We start from the raw sequence: 16,177 nt of genomic DNA, 5'->3' as shown, positions 1-16,177 counted from the left end.
GCTGCAGGAGCCTGGAGTTTGGGCTGTTTTGGCACTGAGTGGGAAACCTCCAGAAATGTGTGCGGAAAAACAACCGGGGAACTGCTGCTTGCTGTGATTTAATAGCCATAAGGCAGGACCTGACGTCCATCAACCTTGCAGCGATCTAATCAGAGCCCTGCTTCCGTGAGCACGTACGGGAATTCTCAGAGAACAAGAGCGCCCGGAGGCCCTGCTTCACTCACTGTCGTCACTGCTCTCATCACAGCTCCGCTAAGGCAGGGACTGGGCCACAAGCGGGAGCTGGGTCCCCAGGGCAGTCGACTCTCATCCACACCCTCGAGCATGTGGATGATGGGAACTGCTGGCCGGGATGTGGCCGAGGGACGTGACTACAGGTCAGTCATCAGAAGAAGGGCGGCTTTTAGAGAAACGCAAGGCTTAGTGGCCATTCATCCCAAGAACCTTAGGGTCAAATTAAAAAGACGTCCTACATGGCAAATGCAGGCAAACAAACTGTGTCCTGTACTATAGACACCTGACCAGGACGAGAGCTCTGTGGAGTGACGTAGGCGTACTGCTCCCATGAGAAGCTGACACCGCGTCACGTCCCTGATTGAACCTGGTGAAAGAGGACACACAGATGGAGAAGTATCGTCACACACACACACAACTAGAGCTTAAAATAAAGGAAAGATGTTGAGGAAACGGCCGAGTTCAGGTGACAGAGGGTAAGTGGGGAGTCGTCGTACACGGCATCGCACACGTCTCCTCTCTGGGACAACTGGGAGAGCAGGCAGAGGTGATGAGAAACGAGAGAGAAAAAGGCTGCGTCAATGTGTGGGAGAAACCAAAGTCCATAATGTGAGAATAATGGGGGGAGAAACTCGATAGAAAGCATTTAAATGTTTCTCACAACTTTCTGAGTTCTCAAATCAAAGAGAAATGAAAATGCCTCAGGAGTACTAGATAAGAATAAAATTCAGAGAAATGCCAGTCTGGTGAAACTAATCTACTTCAAATAAGGGATTGAGAAAACCTGTGTCGACTCCGGAATTTGGGGGTCCCATGAGACCCTTCCCAATCTTCACAGAGAAATTCCATTTAACACACGCAAAGGTCAGTTCATCCACTGTTCACTGTGCCGACGGCCGTACGATTTTGTTTTATGTGTTGAGCTCAGGGACGTATGAACCAACTGTGCCCAGATCCATTGTTTCGAACACGTGCACCATCAAACGTGCAGTTTCAGCCGCGCCTCAGAACCACAGCCCCACACGCACCTCGTCACATAACATTCACAGATCAGGGGGCCGTGATGCCGAGGAGAGCAAGTCCCAGGGAAGGCAACTAACTCGTCCAAAGTAACCTTGTCGGCGCGTGTGCATGTGTGCGCTGGAAACGACCTCGTTCTCTCACAAACTTACGTAAAAACCGTATGTGCATGTAACTCGCACACACGTGGGTACGTGCAGAAACCTCCTGAAAGACCACACACCAGCCTGTTCCCAGGGACCATCTCTGGGGGGCTGGGGCTATGGAGATTTACATCATCTTTGGTCTTTATTTGTAGCTTCTAAATTTTCTACAGTGGATATAAGAATACGTAATTTTTAAAATGAAGCTGGAATTTAAAAAAAAGGAGACAGGAAAGCTGCAGGGCGTGGCGTCTTCAGGGGAAATGCTGGGAGGACACTTGAGTGACACCAGCACCCTTTTTCTTAGCACAACGCTGTCTTGAGAGCAAAGCCACGTCGAGTGACTCTCCTAACACAGGAGACCCCATATTCTTTGGAATTTCAGGGGACAAATCAGAGCAGACGGTTTGCATTGCTTAATGAGCAGTGAGCCCCTGGGAGACCCCAGCCCAGCACAAGAGGGGGGCCCCCCAAGAACACCGCCCGGCGCTCGTGGGGTTCTCACCTTTTTGGTGAAGTAATAATGGGGCACTTCCATTCCCAGAAGAGACTGGTAGGCGGGAGGCCGGGGGAAGCTGTCCTGAAGCAAGAAGCCATGCTCGTCGGAAACGAAGAAGGACAGAATCAACACGTCCGCCTGGGAGAGAGGGGAAAAGTATTGTTCTGGTTTTAGTCTGGCAATATACTTTTCCATTTTGTGTCTAATTCCCATTTTCACTGCTGGGGTACGTACAGAAAACAGAGGATGAGCGCACGCTGACGCAGCTCCCCACCCTCCTGGGCACGTGGCAGCCACACCAGTCTCCATCACCATCTGCTGCTCTTTGGAAAAACCGACGCCATCTTCTCAAAGGATCTGCCTCACCCGGCTTGAGAGCCGCTCGGCCCCTCTCCCCGACTGATTTCCTTGTAGCAAAGACGAATCATTCCCACTGAGTTGGGCAATGAAACTCAAGAAGAGCTCTTGTGTTTCAAAAGATGTGCCCTTTGGTTTCTTTAATGATTTAAAAACCACTAAGAGCAATGACGACAAAAAGAGTCTCACCTCTGCTCTCGAGGAACAGGGAATATAAGAGAAGAGGCAAGGGACTCTGCAGGACCCTGTCCTTTGTCCCTCGGGACTCACAACAGCAATACCAGGCCGTCGCACCTTCTGGAAGGAGGTCCTGGAGGGCCAGAGTCTTTCCTTGCCGTGGGAATTCTTACAAGGCCTCATCTTCTTCATAAAAGACCAAAGAGCTATGTGATCTAACTGCCAGGAAGCGCCCCTCACACGTCCACTCCCCCGTCTTTCACTCATGATCCATTTGCGCATTCTCATGGCTTGTCTAGACTTGTCACCAGGCCCTCTATCTTGAAGAAAATTCCCCTGGCAATGTCTTCGCTTCTCTCAAGCCAATGACACACCCGCCATCTTAACACATTTTACCACTCAAGTGTGTCAGAACCAAGGACTGGATTTGCTTGAGAATCTCAGGGTATGGACACTGCTTGTCGATAATCTCTGGGGGTCTAAACTCTTACTGTCCTGGACGGGAAATTCCTTTGGCAGGGAGATAAGCGTCCCAAAGCAAGAGGGCTGCTGTCCTCTGAGGCTCCTATGTATAAATTCTCTTGGAATGAGGCGTGCTGGAGAGAAGCACAGCAGACCACTAGGCTTTCCCAGGGACCGCTTGACATCCCACAAGACACAAGACTTGGAAAGTGTCAGGGTCCTGGCCCGTGGGGTGGGGGGAATGGGGCTCGAATGTCATCAGCACGGGGGACAGAGGCCCTGCAGAGCCCGAGGAGTGGGGTGGGGAGAGCAGAGAGTGGTGACTGAGGCAGGGAGGCCACTTTGGTGGGAATCAGCCTTGTGTGAGGGTCATGGCAGGTTGTGGAATGAATGAGGAGTCGGCACCCTGCTTCAGTGCCTCTGTCACAGGACGTGCTGACACCAAGGAGTTAATTTGTAGTAACCGTTTCAATAAAGAGCTCCATCCTCAAGAGAAGATAGCAGGTGTCAGAGGAGATAAAGAACGGGGTATGACCCTGAGTGAGGGTGGGACAGACGGACCCAGGCATCCTGCAGGGGACAGCTCTGCTCCACGTGAGTGAATTTCCCTGTAACTTTTCCAGAAACTTGGTTACTAAGATTGTGAGCCCACACGTCTGACACACGTCCCCACGAGTGTAAACCCTGGTGCCGTACCGTGGGGCCAGCGCTGTCCTCGGCGTGGACCTTCCTGTCTGTGGACTGCAGCTGGGCTCCCGTGACCTCCCGCACGGCCTCGCACACAAATAGCCTGGGGTCGCTCTGATCCCAGAAGTGGCTCACGGGAACGTGGTGTGCCAGCTTCTCGTCCGAAAAGGCGTGGTTCCTGAAAGTGAGACCCGTCCAGAGCACTGAGAGGGCGTTCCTGTTCCCAGCCCCCGGAAACCCCTCCGGTCCGGTCTCCTGTCGGCGTCAGGAGGCCACGTCTGAGTTCCAGGCTGCCCGACTTGGGTGCCCCTTTGCACAACGTGCTGTGATGCAGCCTGTCTGATTATATTCTTCAAGATTTCAAAAAATTGGTTGCAAGAGCCCCAGTGGAGTCTAACTGGAGAGAGAGACAGACGAGGCAGCTTTGGCTCCAGAGGTCTGGAGGAGGGTCTCTGATGCAGGACCAGCAGGTGGACCTCGGGGCAGGACAGCACCCCCTCCTGGACAGTTTCCAGGCCTGGATTCCAGGCTCAGCCCTGGCCTGTGTAATGTAGTGCACCTACCCCGGGTCCCTCCCACCTCCAGATCTCCATGTTTTACGGGCCCAGAATGCGATGAAGAACTTTAGCGAGACAAAATGGGTTGGGAGGCAAAGGGTAGATCAGATCTTAAAAGAAGGCAGGCGCCTGACAGAAGACAGTGAGTGTCACCTGCCACCTGCAGGAACGTGACAAGTCAGGGACGGGCTCCATGTGCCTGTGCGGCCGTGTAGGAACACGGGGACCAGACCCTACAGGAAACCCGCGGCCCTCACAGATGTCACAGCTCCAGGACCGAGCAGAAAGCAGGGCAGGTAGACAAACGTGGTGCAAACCAAAGCGTTTCTGGGGACCCACGGAGCACCAGGGGCACCTCAGGACTAGCCTGGTGAGTGGCCCCGAGGCTCCTGCATCTCCTGGGAGGGAAGCACAAATGGCAGGCGCAGAGTCAAGGGGAAATGGTGACAGACATTTCAAAACAAGAACACTGGGTAAGAGTCATGGAGAGTGGGGGTTAAAGGCAAGGTTAGTTCTGGGGTTTTAGACCAGGTGACCCAGACAAGTGGTGCTGTGGGCCAGAATGGGGTCTCTGGGAAATGAGGCTGAGTTGGGGTCTCTTTTTGAGGTGACGGCAAGCAACCCCAGGGACATCTGGAGATGGAGAAGTGGAGCCAAACGTGGTGAGAAGTGAAGATGAGCGTGTTCAGGTGGGGCCCCCAGGAGGTGTGCGTTTAAGCTACCAGGTGAAAGACGGTTCCAGAAAAAGATTGTGAGGAGAGAGGTGGGAGTGTGAGGGGAAGGCCGGACAGGGGACGGTAGGGGCTATGATAGGAGCGAAAGAAGAGAATGGCACTGGCTAGGCCTTTCCTGAAAGTCTGCTCTCCCCTGAACCATCAGCCTGCGGGCTTCTCGCCTCTGTAGTCGCTTTTGCAGCCTATACACCCATCGGAGCGTCGGCCACGCTGCGGCTCCAAGGACAAGGGCCAGTATCAGCACTTAAATTCTACGAATATTTTCTTAGTAGAGGAAGGAACTCCAAACATACGTTACACGAACTCCCCAAAGAAAGACAATTGTTTTTTCTAGAAATATATTCTCTACAAGACACATACCCTCCCTGCCATCAGAGACGCTGATGGGTCTGAGGCTCACTGCATTTCTATCCTGTTATTTGGGACCATTCTGTAGACACCTCGGAACCTAATTCTAGAACCTTAGAACCTATTAAACAGATTAAGGACCCGAATCTATCTCCACTGCCTCAGTGTGTTTCTGCTTCAGTGTCTGTCTTCACTGTAAGTAATTGCTGGGGTCTTTTGAAGACGGAGGTATAACTTAGCAAAACCTGCCTAGAAGTTGATGAGTAACTGAATATCATTTTCAACATTTATTTTTTTCAACCAAATCCTCCCAAACCACAATCTTACTTCTTCGTTTCCTGCCCATTGAAGGATGATGTCTCTTTCCAATCAATCTGTCCCGTTTTGAAGTCGAAGATGGTCACCGTGTCCATTTCCACGTCATAGAAGCAGATTTTTGAATCGGGGCTGTTGTCGGCCTAGGGGAAGAGAAAACCAGAAGCTCCCAGTGACCACATGTCTGAGAAAAACACGTCGCGGGGCCAGTGACCCACGCCCACTCTGGCCGGCATTCTTCCAACATTCAGAATTTGCATGTCAATTTACATGCATCCCACTGACTGGTTGTTCAATTGCTACTTTATTCATTTCAGAGAATTGAAAACAAACCCTAAAAAACGGTGAAGGTCGACTATAGCTGTCTCGCTGTTCTCGATACTGACTTGCGTGTCATGTCACCTTAGCTGAGGTGGATTAACCACAAGAACACGATGGAATCTACATCCTGACAGACCAGTTCTGATTCAGCTGCCGGGGGTGGTGGTGGTGGGCATCTCAGAAACTGTTCTGCACAGAGGCTGCCCGCCCTCTGGGCATCACCCAAGGGCTCTGGGTTCTGAGTCCTGCCTCGCGCCTGTGCTCACACCCCCTCCTCCCTGCACACATTCCCTTGTATTCGGCCAACCCCACTGGCATGTGTCTCTCTTGTTCGTTCTTCCTGAGTCCCGGCCACTCTGCCATCAAGTCAGGGCTGTGTGCAGGGATCTCAGCAATAGCACAGCTGGCTGCGTCCTTGGACAAGGAACGTATCTGAGTCCCCTCGCTTATCAAATAGGAAGTGGCAGGTACCATATGCCACAGCTACTTCTGTGACTGCCGCCATCATCACCATCATCTCTTTTCCTTTCTTCTGGATCCTCGCACAGGAGAGGTGGGCATGTGCACGGACAAAAGAAACCGTGCAAAGGGAACCTGTGTGGATTCCAGGGACAACAAATGCCAAGAACTTTGGTAGACTGTTAGCAGCTTTACTTTAGGAGATATTGAAATGGTAAATGGGACGTGAGTACTTTAGAAAAGAAAGGCAATAAAATGAAAATTTGCCAAAGTTTTAGACTAAAGAAGATATTGTAAGCTTAAGAGCAGGGGCAGAAATCGCAAGTTAAAATCATCGGTAGGTTTGACGACATAAAAATACAGGCTGGTAGTCACCACGATTCCACGGCAAAACGACAAATGAACGACGACCTGGGAGCAACCTCTGCGACACAGAGGATGGGCTCGGCTCCTCTCCCAGCTCAGCGTTCAGTCTCTAGACCCTGGACCCCACCTGTTGGAATGGGGGGGCCTGCATCCACCTCAAACGGCCTCCTGCTCCCCTCTCTGCCACCCTTCCTATCCAAAGCCCACTCCCCTTCCCCTGGCGAGTGCCAGTGGGGGCTACCTGTCACTGTAGACCCCCTTATGCTAGTTCCTCTTTTGGTTTTTACTTTTACCACAGGCAAGTACTGCCTCCTCTTGCTGCCCCCCCTCCCCCGCTTCTCTCCCTGAGCCTCCCAACTCCCTTCTCTGCCTCTTCTCATCAGCGTTAACCTCCCTCAACCTCACTGCGCCCCTAAGAATCAGGCCTGCAGAGGGAGTGGTCCCCACTCCTCACCCCAGCACCCTGGAAATGGCCCACCCACAGCCCGTGGACCCCATTTCTTTCCTGTGTGTGGATGTTCTGGCACCGGCCCAGATACTGAACAAACGAGTGACCTGTGATCTCCTGGCATGTGGTGCTCCAATGACCTCCCCTGTCTCCTCGTCTCCTCGGCCGCCCCCACCTCCCCAGCCAGGCCACTCCCTCGGCCTCCCCAGGTCCCACCTTGGTCCCTGCTGGCAGCAGCCACTCTTTTCCACCCAAGAGCCTCTATCTCCAGCCAGACCGCCCTTCTGAGACCCAGGATTGTGTTTTTCACTGCCCACTTGCTGCCTCTCAAATGCTTCAAACTCAGCACACAGAAACAGGACTCCTTGCCCAGCTTCGAGTGTTACAGCCAGCTTCCGCCCTCCCGACCCACAGCCACTCAAGCCCCAAGCCCTGGGAATGGCTGCGAGGGCGCCAAGGGGACTTCGGCACCCTGGGTGCCTTCACCCACCATTTAGTAACATCTCTAGAAAGACCACACTCCCGCCTCCACCCCTGCGTCAGGGTCAGTCTGTGTGATGGGCCACCGACCGTGCCAGCCTTAGCTTCGCCCCGTGACAGCAGATTCACCTTCCGGGCCTTGACTAGGCCGCGCCCCCACTGTGCCCTCACAGGTTGGCTCAACCCTCACCTCATCTGGGAGCCTCCTGACCTCCCTGGACCCCGACTCTGCCCTGTTACTCGCTCTCCTGGCACGGCTCACGGTCCTCCCAGCTCTCACCAGGGTTATAAAAATGTACGTTTGTCTCATTCTTTGATCGGTGTCTGTTTGTCCACAGGAGAGGGACCGAGTGCTCTTGTTAACTGAGCAGTTTGGATCTGCAGTGCCCAGCAAAATGCCTGGTACATGGAAGCCAATCCATAATCAACTCGTAAATAAACAGACACGTGAATGAAAACACCAACAAATGCTAGAGGCGCGTAGGGCACCGCCCACCTAGAACAGGGCGACCCTGCCCTCCGTCACCTGCCCTTCAGACCCACCATGCGGCCACCAACACCATGACGTCACTCCATCTCTACGTAAGAGGCTCAAAGGTGCCTGCAAGTGTCCTGTCACCCCCTCGGGTCGAGAGTTTAGTTGGGCGATGAGAAGAGGCAGAAAAGAGAAGAGGTGAGACAGAAGAGAGAAGTGGTTTCTTCTTCTTTGCAGAGAAGAAACCACTGTTTCTGACGAAATAAGAAATGGAGAGATAGGACAGAAGCTATGCAGGTGAGGAGCACGAGGAGGGCACCAGGCAGCAGAGGACACAGGTGGGGGGCACGAGGGGATACCCCGGAGGGGGGACAAAAGAAGAAGAGGAAGGGGAGCTGGGACACAAAATGCTGCACGGAGTGGAGTCGAAAGGCAGCGACTAACAGACAGGAGCCTGAAGGAGGAGGAACAGAGGCAGCCCCCCCAGCCTCCCCCCCCGCGGCACCCACCTTGCTGAGGAGGATGCTTATCTTGGTGCCGTTGGCATTGCATCTGAGTGACGCAATGGCCCCCACTCCAGGGACCAGCTCGGCCAGGTTCTTGCAGCTGCAGTGCACCTTTGCTTCTCTGCAGGGAGGGGAAGGACGTCAGTGCAAACCCCAGGCTCACCGTGCAGAGCAAGCACCCGCTTCTCCCTCTCCGAGGGAGCAGAAACCTTTGCTCACAGAACGCGGAGTCCCCCAGTGGCCCAGCTGCTCTCACCCTGGGGTTCCCTGTGGCCGGTGGGAATCCGCCAGGCTCAGAATACAGGCTGAGTTTCTAAAAGTTCCTAAAGTTCTTCCGTCCTTCTGAGCAAATGTGAATATGAATCCTCTTCCCCCTGTTCTTACACAAAGTAGGCTTATTTAAAATGCTGCTCTGCCCTTATCTTTCCCCTTGAGGTAGGTCTGTGATCTTTCCTTTCAGAAGGATTGTTTCATTACATTTGTAACAGTTGCATAGTTCTCCACCACATGAACTAAACTTTATTTAATTCCTCCTGTTTAGTTGGTTCTACTTTGCTACCAATGGAAACAATGCTGGGTTTATAGTGGTAGCTCATCATGATTTTTTGTGTATTTTTTTAACTTCATTTACATATCCTCGGTTCCTGTCCCAGGACCCACGTGACGTTTGGTCATTGCGTCTCCTGTGGGTCCCATTGGCTGGGATCATGTTTCAGATTCTCCTGCTTTTGATGCCTCCACAGTTTTGAGGGCTGGTCAGGTGTTCCGTAGCGTGTCCCCCCACTGGGATGTGTCTGATGTTTTCCCCATGATTAGACTGGGGTGGGGGTTTGAGGAGAAGACCCCAGAGGTACAGTGCCACTGTCACACGTCACATCAGGGGTCTGGGCCACTGACACGACTCATCTCTGAGATGTTGACTTTGGTGTCTCCAGTCTGGAGTCACATCTGTAACGTCACTCCTTCCCCCCTCCCTATACTGTCCCCTTTGGAAGGACACCACCAGGTGCAGGCCCCATTAACGGAGTGGGGAGTTCTGCTCCCTTCCATGAGGGAGGAGAGTCTATGTAAATTATTTGGAATTCTTCTGTATAGATTTGTCTCTTCTCTATTTATTAACTTGTTCCATCACTCATTTCTATCAGTATGAACTCATAGATATTTATTTACTACTCTGGGTTACAATACAATGTTATTCTATTTATTTTGTTGCTCAAATTGTTCCAGCTTTGGCCCCTGGGAGCTCTTTCAGTTGGATCCAAGGTCCCTTTGACACACCCCATCATTGTATTCTGTTTTTTTGTTCTCGCTCTCTCTAAGCACTTTCTTATTGTCTGACACTTAAGATGCTCCAGGCTCATTTGTTACATTTCCTGCCTCAGTCCTAAAATCAGCCACTTCTCCAAGGACCTTGGTTCCGTTTTTTGGAGATGCTGTTAGAAACCCGGGGGTGGGTACTGGTGTGCCTGTTGCTCTGGGGGTGTCCTGGCCTCCAGGCCCTCAGCCGGCAGAACAAGGCCATGTGTGTGCGCTCACTGCTGTATGGACATGTCTGTACGTGTCTCCCTGTGTGTCCACCTGTGTCCATATGAAGCTAAACATGACCTTAAACTCCTGACTCCATCACCGCAGGGACCCCTCTCACCTCCTCCCGTTTGTCTGCAAACTCCCAGCGTGCGGACCGGCTCCACCACCCTCCCATTCACTTCCTTGTTCACTCCCAGGGTACCTACGGGATTGTCACCCTGGTCCCCTGTGGGAATTATCTTTGTCAGCTGGAGCGCTGCTGTGTGCATTCCCTGTGCCTCTAGTCTTACAGGCGCCACTCGTTTGCAAAGTGGCTTCGGTCAGCCACACGCCCTCCAGGGAGCTCGTTTCACACATCTGTGAGACCGGTAGGTTGTTTGTCACCTTCTGTATTCCATCCTGGGATCCCCCAACCTAAGATTTTTTAAAAATTCGCACACACTGAGGCTCACACTGTGTGCTGTAAAGTTCTCCAGGTTTTGACAAACGCACAGTGTCGTGTATCTGTCACACAGAAGTTTCATCACCTACGAAATCCCCCGAGAATCACCTGTTCCAGGCCCCTCTTCGTCCCCTACGCTGCTCCCTTCCTCATCGTGCAAAGGTTAAGAATTCAAGGAAACATATAAGGCGTTTCAAAAAATTAAGTGGCATGTGGATGTTGAAATGACAGCGCAGAGAGTTTTCCAGTTCCTCTCCATTTTCTACTCATCACATTATCTCCTGATTTTTAAAATGTAACACTTTCATTTGGACAAAAACCATACCTTCGGGAAAGATCAAAGCTTTTGAAGTGAGCCAAGTCCGTCCCTACAACCAGGAAATTTCCACAGACGTCAAAAAAGCAGGGGTTCCCCTCCGTCTCAGAGAACAGCAAGAGTTGCTTCACCGTTCCCTGAGGAAAAGCAAAGGACGAGAAATTCAGAAAAGCAGCTGGTGTAGCATTTCAGTTTTGTGACTAAACATTAGTTACAGAGACTCTCGTGTGCTCCACTCATGCATTCAGTGTTTACTGGTGGCTCAGTGTGTGCCCAGTATTCCGAGGGATTCTAACGCAACACGGGGAAGATAGGGTCCTGCTCTCGGGGACCCCGCGTGCTTCCAGGCCTGAAGGGGGAGACAGACAGCAGCTAGGTAACAAGCAAATACACATGGAACCTCAACCTGAGACAGCATTAGAGAGGCAACAGCAAGGATGCTGAAAGACACAAGTGCCAAGGGCAGTGAGACGGTCAATTCCACCTGCAGGGGTTGATCCAGACCTCTGCTTTTGCAGAGGTTAAATCCCACGATAACACGTACTATGTTGCTGGTGTCACGTAAGTGGTCGCGTTTACATGGGGAGGTCAGTGAGTAGTTACATCATGGATACGTTCCATTTGGGAAAACTCACTGAGCTGTATGGATGATTATGCATGACACGTCTGCTTTCCTCTATGTATATCATACTTCAATAAAATGTTTAGTCTTGTCTGGGGGCAATACTGAAAGTGAGACTGAGGAGAAGGAGCCAGCGGTCTGGAGAGCCGTGGGCCAGCATTCCAGGCAGACGAGGCGGCAAGTGCTGGAGCAGGAAGGGGCTGCTCCTGGTCTAGGAACCTCTAGGCCCCTGCAGCAGGAAGGGATGTGCCATGGTGACAGGGACATGCAGCGAGGGTGTGCAGGCGAGCAGAGGCCATGTGGGGGGGCGTGGGTGCAGGCAGAATCCCGTAAAGATGTAAAGAGTCAGATTTTGCTCAGAGTGAAGCTGGAAGCCTGGAGGGTTTTGAGCCATGACGTGATTTCATATCAAGCGTATTTCAAAAGATTTGTAAATCTCATTTAATTTAAAATGTCATTAAGTGACATTCAAAAATATCACTCTTATCTTATCAACTCTTTGGAAAGAGTGACCACGGCCGCCTGGGCAGAGCTTAGGCTCTGCAGCGTGTTTCGTACGCAGCTGATTAGTTTTTCTGAGTGGACAGAAGCTCCTGGCTCAATTCAACCAACGCTCAGTGACGGCCTGCACCCTTCATGGCACTGGGTCGGGTGCTGAGCACCCCAACAGTGAGTGGTACGTCCCCGGGAGCCTGAAATGGGGGCAGCGAAGGGCACAGCCGAGGGCATCTCCGGGCGGAGCCCAGGCGGCCGTGGACGCATAGTTCCAGCGCACGCGAGCGTGAGGGGGCAGGCGGGGTGACGCGGGGCGTTGCAGCAGAACTTCAGTGGGCTTGTAATGCTCCACAGAGAGACTCCGAGAGCAGGCGAGGAGGCAGGCACCCGCACAACCTGTCTAGGACGCTCGGGGGCAGGGCGGGGTGGGGGCAGAGGAGGAGGAATTCCACACCGAGGCATCTGACCTTCCTCTTGATGTGCCCGGCAGGAGCTTAAGAAACGCTTGTGGACCAGCCAACAGCTGCTTGAACACAGGAGCCAGAAGGGTGACCCCATTAACGACGACAAGCCGGGCCTCAGCCTCCTTTGCTCAGCCGCTTCCTCGGCCTGCTCCTTACCCGCCGGGTCCCCAGGGCGCAAACTTGAACGCATTGCCTCTACCTTGCTTCACCGACCATCTTGACGTCAGTGCATTCCAGATGCCCAAATGTACTGCTTTACAGCACTGACCAAGCGCCTGATCTCCGGAACCTGTTTTTCCAGCTAGCTCTTAGACGTCTCTGAAGGGTGTCCAAGACGCCACAGACTCACACCTTGTCCCCACAACCTGCGCTGCTTCTGTAATTTCCAACGTAAGAACTAGAAAACTCAGAACACCCTCAATTCCCCCCTTTGTTGCCTCCCACCATCTAACTGCTCATCAACCCCACTCAACTACCGACTTGTGCTCGGGCCTCGGCTCCCAGCCCACAGACCTCTCTCCTGCGGCATCTCCTACCTGACTTCACTGTTCGCCAGCTCCCCTAGTCTTTCCCCCTACCCTGATCCAGAAGTTATCTTCTAAGAGAAAAACAACATAAACCCAAGAGAAAAAAAAAGCCCAAACGCAGCCTGTCCCTCCGGGCTTCACAACCCCCACTATTTTCAGGATGAGGGCCTTTGGTCTGGCCCGCTGGCCCTCTTGCCACATTCCCCACTTCTCTGCTGTCCCCTTGGCTTCAGCGTCTGCAGTGTGTCAGACACCAGCGCCTCCCTGAGCTGCAGCCTCTGCACAAACACGCCCTCCATGGGTGTCACTGCTCCTCCCCACAGGACACTTTCTGCACAAAACACTGGGGACAAGTGGGGCTCTACGTTCCAACCTAGAAAGAGGGCCTGTTAGAGGACAGTAAGGTGCACAACAGTGGGCCAGTGTCATCTCGTTGTGGACACAAATGAGCAATAACATTCATGGTTTGTGTGTCTATATCAGCACAGGTAGGGAGAAAGGTCTGGAGAGACAGCCCAGGCTTTCAAAACAGGGGAGAGAGTTACTACCTTTTCCTTACATACACTGGCATTATATTATTAGTTATAATGGATACATGTACCTTTTAGTTACAAAATTAACGACTCCAGGCCATCTGTTGTGAGATGCCCTCCAAGCTCAGCAGGCGAGGCTCCTCAGTGGCCTCTGTGTTTCCCAGCAGGCCATTCACCCCTTCCTAGCAGGCCGCTGGCCCTTTCCCAGTACGCTTTCCACCCTTCCCCAACAGGCTGTTCTCCACTTCTCAGCAGGCCCTTGCTTCTTCCCAGCAGGCCATGCACCCTTTCCCAGTACGCTAATAGCCCCTTCCCGGCATGCAGTTTGCCCTCCAGGGCCCCACAGGTCATCTCTCTGCTGACATAGCTGCCCCCTTCATCTAAGGATATGAGCCCTCCCTGCATAAGCTTTCTGTCCATGGCAGACGCCTCCTACAAGGTAGGCGAGCTTTCTTTGCATGGGACGCCCCGCTGGACTCTAGCCTGCTTCTCTCCAGCCTCTTTGCTTCCCCTCTGACCTTGAACAGACACGGTCTCACCTGGGTGGGCAGCTCCCTGAGTCTGCACTTTCCCCCAGGAGGGCACGTGGGGCCGTGGGCCGCTGCCCCCTTGTCAGGCCTCTACTCCAATTTCTCCCCCGTGTATTTTCCCATCCCCCTCTTACTTTAGTGTGCTCCTTTATCCTCTGAGCCCCACTGGAATGGAGAACTCCATGGAAGCTCCCGCAGGCACTGCTGAATGGAGTAGACAAGCAGCATGAGGTATAAGCGTAGGGACGTGGCAGACCCAGAAACCAACGCTGGGTCCCAAGAGCGAAGTGAGAGGTAGACAAAGAAGTCGGACGGAGAGCTAACACGGCCCAGGCCAGCTATTTCTGACCTTGACACAAAATGCTGCTGCATGTACTGGGCTGAATGGCAGCCACCAAAAGATGTGTCCACCTGGAACCTGTGAATGTGACATCATTTGGAAAAAGGGTCTTTGCAGATGTTAAGGCTCTTAAGAGGAGAACAATCTGGATTGGGGGGACCCTAACTCCAAGGACAAGTGACCTTATCAGATATAGAAGAGAAGACATGGGGAGAAGACCATGAGACTGGAGGACGTGTCCCCGAGCCAAGGAACGCCAAGGGCTGCCAGCAGCCACCAGAAGCTGGAAGGAGCATGGGACAGATTCTCCCTCAGAGCCTCAGAGCGAGGACCCAACCCTGCCCACACCTGGATTTCTGACTTCTGGCCTCCTAGACTGTAAGAAAATATACTTCTGTTGTTTTAAGCCACTCAGTTTGTGGTGATTTGTTACTGCAGGCTCAGGAAACTAATACACCACGTCTGCTGGGTTCCAGCAAGTGTGTGCGGGATGCGGACAGGGAAGGGCTTCTTTATGCCACCAGGAGGGAACAGAAGAGAGTGTTGGAGGCCTGTCACCTCGAAGGCACGCACGGCTTCCATCCTGGGCTCCCCCTCAGACACACGCAGGGAAAGGCCTGTCCGCAGATATTCCGTCCTGAACTGACGGCTCCTCAGCCCTCAAGGTTCCCACTTCCTCCCGTGTCACGACCCACGCATTCAGGGTTCAGTGACCTAGCCCTTTCCACTGCAAAAGGCCCTTGCCCTGCCTCCTAATTTCTAAAGTCACACAGTCCGAGATGGAGCAGCTCTCCCAGAATCCATTTTTACAACCAAGCTGCTGGTGGAGGGAACCAGATGTGGCTGGGTGAAGGCAGTAAGTCAGCTCTGGTTTGATTCCGATGGCACTTTTAACTCGGCGCTGGCTCTAGAGCGGTGATTTACCTGCCAGGTTCGAACTTGAACTCGGTTTGGCTCCACCGTGTAGACATTTTCTTCATGCATCGCTAACACGGGAGTCTCACACAGGAACGCACCTACAATGAGAGAGAAACGTCACGACAGCGGCAGCTAAGCTTTTCACACTTCCTCAGAGTTTAAGAAGCATTGTCACACATGCTCCCTAACTCGCCTTGGTGTTTATGTCGTGATGGATGTGTTTCTCTGCATCTTGCAGATAAGGAAAGTGAGGGTCCAAGGTGCAGGGAACTGCCCAGGGCCGCAGCGGGCAGTGACCGCTGTGCAGGCTCTGGGCCTGGTGTGGGGACTCGGTGCTGGGCTCCCCACCCTGCACCCCTCACTAATGCTGTCTTTTTGCTCCCATTTGGCAGCTGGTGCTGCCAGCAGCGGAGCACCTATGAAGACACACATGTTTAAACGAGCGTCTGTTGATCATATGTGGCGTTTCGGAGGCCACAAGACTGAGTGTCTGTCTCTAGACAGGTTCGTGTCTCATTAAGGAGCCAATTACACACAAAAACCAGAAAACAGCTGAGGACCGGATGTGCTGTCCTATTGGGCAGATAAGAAGTTCCTCCTTGCCCCTGGGGGTCTACACTAGAAGAGGGAAGACGGGAATTACCAGCAGAATACGAGGCAGAGCAAGAAGAGTGTTACAAGAGAACTTCAGGAAATAAAGCATTAGAAGAAAAAAAGGGAAAATCAGAGAAAGACAGGTGGTAACCGTGGAAATATCCCCAGGGAAGGGTGAGGTGTTCAAACGGACACATAGGGGGATTGCCCTTGGAACAGTGCAATGGCAAGTTGTCCTATGAAATGACAGGGCCAAGGTCAGGACCGGTGAAGGTAAGAAC

General features: G+C 52.7%; 1 protein-coding gene across 2 annotated transcripts in view; it reads right to left on the bottom strand.

The window, feature by feature from the left end:
* IFT140 (intraflagellar transport 140) overlaps nt 1–16,177 on the bottom strand; it is an 87,853-nt gene that overhangs the window by 44,418 nt on the left and 27,258 nt on the right. For both annotated transcript variants that reach the window (XM_019713165.3, XM_019713166.3), the window contains exons 12-17: nt 15,309–15,400; nt 10,883–11,010; nt 8,592–8,709; nt 5,546–5,676; nt 3,589–3,757; nt 1,903–2,034 (exon numbers count right to left, since the gene is read on the bottom strand). In XM_019713165.3, the coding sequence (XP_019568724.3) occupies nt 1,903–2,034; nt 3,589–3,757; nt 5,546–5,676; nt 8,592–8,709; nt 10,883–11,010; nt 15,309–15,400 (770 nt within the window). The remainder of the gene's footprint in view (nt 1–1,902; nt 2,035–3,588; nt 3,758–5,545; nt 5,677–8,591; nt 8,710–10,882; nt 11,011–15,308; nt 15,401–16,177) is intronic.

The sequence above is a fragment of the Rhinolophus sinicus genome, chromosome 10, assembly GCF_057876585.1.
Source record: "Rhinolophus sinicus isolate RSI-liver-muscle chromosome 10, RSI-T2T, whole genome shotgun sequence".
NCBI classification, from domain to species: Eukaryota; Metazoa; Chordata; class Mammalia; order Chiroptera; family Rhinolophidae; genus Rhinolophus; species Rhinolophus sinicus.
This window is presented reverse-complemented; position numbering and strand designations above follow the sequence as displayed.